The sequence below is a fragment of the Chenopodium quinoa genome, unplaced genomic scaffold, assembly GCF_001683475.1.
Source record: "Chenopodium quinoa cultivar QQ74 unplaced genomic scaffold, ASM168347v1, whole genome shotgun sequence".
Taxonomy (NCBI): Eukaryota; Viridiplantae; Streptophyta; class Magnoliopsida; order Caryophyllales; family Amaranthaceae; genus Chenopodium; species Chenopodium quinoa.
This window is the reverse complement of record NW_018743292.1, coordinates 11,554,254-11,560,752: the sequence shown is the minus strand read 5'-3', so window position 1 is coordinate 11,560,752 and position 6,499 is coordinate 11,554,254. Positions and strand designations below refer to the sequence as shown.

Here is a 6,499-nt window from a genome sequence, read left to right as displayed (position 1 = left end):
TCGTGTAGATAATGCTTTACTAGTTTACTCCAAAAATAGTGTTTTATTCGATCCTTTAAGAAACAGAGACTTCAGGCCACCTCTTTTGACCTCTAAGGCTCTAACATTCAAGAATTCAAGATCTAAATATCTAACAGCTTAAAGCTGAATTCATACTGATTACTGAAACTCTCTTACAATCTCAAAACTCACAAATCACCTTCCTGTTCTACTGGAAAACGGGTATAATTTTCTTATCCTTTTACCTTTTTGGTTCTTATGAATTTTTATTTTTTTTTCGTCAATTACTTTTGGGTAAATTAGCTGTGATTTAGAGGTTTAATATTTGTGTTTGTAAGAGAGAGCAATGAAGACAGTGAACTTTTATCTTTGAATCATGTTAATGTCCATAAAAATTGCTTGTACCGTACAGCTTGTTTGTTATGGTGTCTCCATGAAACAACCTCAGCTCGGTTAGAGGCCGAGAAAAAATATTTATAATTGTCACACTGTCCTAACCCCTCATATTCAAGGTTACGAGTCTTACGACCTGATGACTAAAATCCACTTGTTGAGCTTGCTTTCTCTTCCCTTTCTCTTTTTCTTGTGTGCTTAGCATTTCAATAGTGTACGTTATTGCTCGATTATTAAAAGATTATTTTTGTTGTTCCAAAAATAATAGCATGATGACAAGGAGTTTAATTACTTCCGTAAGGTCTGATGCAAATGAACTAGCTATATAAATCCTCGAATCTTACTATGAGTGGCATTTTAGTGATAGTGTAATGGTAAGGAGTTGAATTATTTCTGTTTGTTCTGATGCAAATGGTATACTTTTCTCATAATTTGTACTAATATGAGTGGCATTTTAATGATGGTCTTATTAATGATAGTCTAATGCCAAGGAGCTCAATTATTTCTGTAAGGTGGGATGCAAATAAAATTGCTAGTATAAGTTTCTTGAAATTTGTACTATGAATGGCATGATGTTTGTTCTCTTAAATTTGTACTAGTATTAGTACACTTAGTAGTACATGATGTTTGTTCTCTTAAATTTGTAAAGGTAAATTGCAAATCTGTTTACAGCTTTAAATTTTTTGCAGTAGTGTTTGAATATATGGAAGGGGAGTGCAGCATTGCGAAAGATGTGACTGAAGTAAGTATTTCTGATTATTGTTGTTCGACTATTTGCTTGTTTCCTTTTGCAAGAGTGATGGATACTCATATCTCAATTATTTAAACGAGCTAGCCAATTTTGTGCCTGATTTATAGATTAAAGTTACAGGAAAGTTGTGTAACATATGATTGTTTCTGATGCTACTACTTTCTTCGACTTGCAGTTGGTGGGAAACACACCTATGGTGTATCTTAATCATGTTGTAGATGGTTGTGTTGCGCGCATTGCAGCTAAGCTTGAAATGATGGAACCATACTCCAGTGTTAAAGACAGGTGATTCACCCCATAAATTTGTACAAAGGCAACTGCAGATTTACCTATTTTCATCAAAACAATATAAAAAAAAAAAAAAAAAATTCATTTTACTTAACTCAATTTCAGGATAGCAGTTACTATGATTAAGGATGCTGAAGAAAAAGGCTTGATTTCTCCGGAGAAGGTGTGTCTTCATATACCATTTATTTTTCTTTTCATTTTTACTTCTTTCTCCACTACTTTTTTGAGAGTACTCAGTCTAGAAAAGTGAATGTTCTAGGATTTAGTTCACATGACAAAATGTTGTTGCTAAGTAGACTTTTTCTCTGGATGTCTAAAGACCGTTCTCATAGAAATGACAAGTGGTAATACTGGCATTGGATTGGCGTTTATTGCTGCTGCTAAGGGCTACAGGCTAATCATTGTAATGCCTTCGTATGTGAGTCTTGAGAGAAGAATAATTCTTCGAGCTTTGGGAGCAGAGTTGCATATCATGGGTCCAACAAAGGGCTTTCCTGACTTTATAGTCAAAGCCAAAGAATTATTGGACAAAACACCAGGTGGTTATTACATTAATCAATTTGAAAACCCTGGGAATCCAAAGGTATGCTGATCTTTGTTCTAAGAAATCAGTGCCAACTGCACACTCCATAGTTCAAATGGTTTTTTTTTAATTACTTTTTCCCCATGTGGATTTTGTGCTTGCAGACTCATTATGAAACCACCGGGCCAGAGATCTGGAGAGCCACGGAAGGGAAAATTGACGCCTTTGTCTCTGGCATCGGTACTGGTGGTACCATTGCTGGGACAGGAAGATTCCTTAAAGAGAAAAAATCTGCTATTAAGGTTTGGTTTTTCATTCTAGTCCATCATCCATTCACCTCCACCCCCCCCCCTCCCCCTTTTTATTTTCCTGCTTTTATATTTCTGGATGGCTTGTGGGGATCGGAGAAGGGATGGGTTTCTGCTCTTGCTAGTTAGACAGCTGAGGTATTGTTTTGAACATTGCATTCCCTGAGAGCTGTTTAATCTCCAGAATGCATTCAATCCTAACACCGGCTTGGCATTGGATCTTCCTGAAATTGTTCTCATTCATTTTTGCACCTTATTTTAATCTCAAGACTGCTGCTACTAAAGTGCAATTCTATGGTAAACTTCATACAAAAATATCCACCTTGCTTTCTTGTAAGCCTCTTCATACTGTGTTGCAGGTTTCTTCTTCTTATTACATTGATTCGAGTAAAAACTTGCTTCAATTCACAGTAGAATAAAAAAACCTGATATGGAAAGAAAAGATGGCAATGTTTTCCTCTTAACCTGACAAAAAGTATGTTTGTTATGTTGCAGAACATGGGAATTAACATACATGTCCTTGTTAGTTAGTCTTCTACAGTAGTGCTTGGTAAATGGAACATTCCTTTGTAGCTGTGAATAAGCATTGATTTTGCTTATGGAATGTGGGATTCCCCAATCCCGAATTTCTGATTTTGGAGGCAATTTATTTGAAATACGCAAAATTCATTCTATATCCTCTACTTTATATTTTCAGAAAGAAAACGTGAAATTGAGCTAGTACTTTCATCTCTTTAACTTTGGTGGTTCACATTCCCTCTCAGGTCTATGGTGTAGAGCCAACTGAAAGTGCAGTCTTAAATGGAGAAAAGCCTGGTGAGTCTGTAATATGTACACAGTACTGTGTACTTCACATGCTAAGATTTTGGTTGTGTGTAAGTGTTTGTGTTATGCATCTACGATCTACCTGATGAAAGTGTAGTATCTGCTAGCTAAGATTTGTAAATCAACCTCTTGTCATTTCTACTGCATTGCTGTAACTTCCCCAGCTATTACTTAAACACAGGCCTCATTTGAAGTTGTTGATAATATTTTGACTTTGCGTTTGTATTTTTAATTAATTTCGAGGAGCTGTGAATCACCTTGTGAAATTTACTATTTTATTAAGTAGACCTGTAGACCTGATGCTTCTCATGCAACAGGCAAGCACAGAATCCAAGGAATTGGAGCTGGTGTCATCCCTCCATTATTGGACTTTGACATAATTGAGGAAGTTTTAAAGGTAAGGTTCAGAAGCTTGCTCTCCATTATCAGTCAAAATTGAATTTTTGAAACAATTTGCCTTTACAAACTCAGATTAAACATTTAGAACGCCTACGTTATTTTGTGGGAGATGCTAAACAGAAAGTGTCCGGATTGAATTCAGCCTTAACTTTGGTTTATTATTTCTCCATAAAATTTCATTTTTAAGAACAAAAAAATTCGCTGCCCTATCCTAAGAGAAATTCTCCCTTAATTATGGTTATTCTTAAGAATGTGAGATGGGAAGTAATTAATCATATTTAACACATCATTCCTTGGGGTGACATGAAATAACTTTTAGATACAGTTAGTGTTCTCGCTCTTAAAAAATAACGCGGTGCATACTTTGCATTCTTTGAGCACTCATAACAAAAGGCAGCTTGCTTGCTTGCTTTTGGTCTCAATGACAAAGACAATAGTTTGAGTAACCATAAAAAGATTTGATTAAATGAATGCCGTGAAAACTGAAAATATACTTATTATTTAGAATGGCAATTATTGAGACTACTAGACTTTATGCAGTGCAAGTACAACTGCAGAATCTGGAATGTTAGGGTCTATGTCTAAGAATGTCTTATATATTCTCTGTCATTGTCATCACTTAGATGCAGTTCAAATTTTCAGTTCCGATTCTTTATTTTGGCCCTAAACAACCCAAATTGAGACAAGTAGATAGCTTGCATAACATCTTAATTTGATGTTTTAGGTGACAAGTGATGAAGCCATTGAAACTGCAAAGCTTCTTGCATTAAAAGAAGGTTTGCTGGTAAGATCACTTCAATTAATATTCTTTATATCATATCCATCTCAGTGATAACTGTGATGTGTTTTCATGCATCATATGTGAACTTGGTAAACCTGCAGGTTGGGATATCATCGGGAGCTGCTGTAGCTGCTGCTCTTAAATTAGCCAAACAGGCTGAATATGCTGGAAAATTGATTGTTGTAAGTAGGAAACCTTCTAGTTGGCACGACATTTTATAAATGATCTTGATTTTGTCCATCTGGGGAAACCAACTCATCGTGTCTGCATGCCATTTGAAAGAGGATAGGATATACGGAGTAGTCTTCATTTAAAAGAATTATAAATACACTATTTAGATTTAAGAAATGCCAACCCCATTAAACGCGGATAAGGTCAAGAGTTTACATTTTGGAGAATATTGCTCCTCAATCCTCATTTAGGCGGTAATAGTTCAGTATTATTACTGTATGTCCAAGGTAACCCATAACACACTTACACACCCAAAAATACAAGGTTGGGGCTGTCATTCCTCATATGCTACCTCTGAAAACTCAGTCTCCTGTATTGTTTATCAGCATTTGTACTGGTTTCTATCCAAAACAGCATTCTACATCAGGCAATTATATTCATACTCCTATATGCTTTGCAGGTGCTTATTCCAAGCTTTGGAGAGCGTTATTTATCTACCGAATTGTTTGAGTCAGAGAGGCATGAAGTGGAAGCCTTGACTTATGAAGAGGTCGATTTGCCAATGTCACTGTTATAAATGACCACCAAAAATGAGATTTGTTCAATTTGTAATGCCTTCGTAACTCAAATTGATAACAAATCTCATTATAATTTGCTTTTTCGATATGTAATAATGTTTGTATAAATCAATAAGGTATTACGTATGAGCTATACCAAAATAGAAGAGAAAAGCAACATTTGTGTTGAATTATACGACAATTGAATTTTTCTGAAAAAGATAACAATAAAGGGCAAATAATGTAGACGAAATTTGATCTCAAAGCCACCTTCATTACTTAAATAAACTTATGTGACTATGTATATAATGAAAGATATTTGATGATAACTAAACGTGAATTATAAAATCTAGTCTAAACTAGTTCTAATCTCAACAAAAAAAATATAACCCAAAATCAAGTAATTCAAGAAAATAAGCAAATAATAAGAGATAAATTGACAAGCACCCATAGTTATAATTAGGAAAAAGCAATTTCCATTGCTCCCTTCATGTGTTAATTTGACTTTGATGATCAAAATTTATAAGGTAGTTCTCCGTATTTTTTAAAAATAAATAATTTTTTTATTAATATAAAGCGTAATAAATTATATTTTAAATATTTGTTGTTTTTAAAAGAGTGTGAAATTATTATTCAAAGATCAATATTTAACACTTTATTTGGATTGAAGGAAATGGAGGAAAAGGAAGGGAAGATAAATTGAGGGATAAATAATCTCTCATTTGAATAACAAATGAGAAAGGAAGAAAATTGGAGGAAAAAGAAATGGAGGGATTAAATTGCAAGAAATTAATTTGATCCCTCTGACAATGGAGAGATTTGGAAGGAAAAATCTTCATTCTTCTCTCCCCTCCCCTTCTCCTCCCTCCTAATCTATCCAAACACATTGTAACAGAGTGAGTTTTAGTGACAAGTTATCATTTAAATTATGTTTATGTTTATAAAAATTACTTCATTCAACTATTTGATTAAAGGTTTTAGCTTTTTAATCAGAAAATACCAGTTTATCAATATGATAAACGAAATTTGTTTATCAAATGACAAAATTATAAATAAATAGACTACTTTTTATTAAATAGGAAAAATTACTTTAAATAATACGACTTTTAGCCCGTCCGCTAAAAACAAATCTATCTTTTGATTATCCCAGAATAATACCACCTTTGGGGAGTGTCCGCATTAAACAAGTTATTTTACCTACAACCTGAGTAACCGTTTAATTTTTTTTTCCTTTTTAATAAATTCATTTAACAATGTAATTAATCTTAATAACAACTTTAATTATGATTTTATTAACAATTAAATCAAAAAACAAAATAAAAAACAAAAAAAAAAACCAGCCCCCTCCTCATGCCCCTGCCACCCATCACCCTCCTCCCTTACCACCGCTCCCCCACCACTCCCTTACCCACCTTTTTTTTGAAATCAACCCCCTTCCCAGCCCCCCATTTCACCGGAAACCATCACCCCCACCGACCCACCCCACCTAAAACCACCCCAGCC

The 6,499-nt window shown here is 34.4% G+C and overlaps 1 protein-coding gene across 2 annotated transcripts; it reads left to right on the top strand.

Moving 5' to 3' along the window:
• LOC110737044 (cysteine synthase-like) lies at positions 1-5,261 on the top strand. Of its 2 annotated transcripts, none has more exons than XM_021917401.1 (11): positions 1-222; positions 1,086-1,135; positions 1,320-1,429; positions 1,538-1,595; positions 1,752-2,015; positions 2,120-2,257; positions 3,028-3,079; positions 3,406-3,485; positions 4,212-4,271; positions 4,370-4,450; positions 4,900-5,261. In XM_021917401.1, exons 2-11 carry the CDS (start codon positions 1,097-1,099, stop codon positions 5,014-5,016), a joined length of 999 nt encoding a protein of 332 aa, XP_021773093.1. In that variant the 5' UTR covers positions 1-222; positions 1,086-1,096; the 3' UTR covers positions 5,017-5,261. The 2 variants fall into 2 exon arrangements, with proteins under 2 accessions (XP_021773093.1, XP_021773092.1); XM_021917400.1 differs by having other exon boundaries at positions 3-222; positions 1,083-1,135.
• Positions 5,262-6,499: the final 1,238 nt, after the last annotated feature.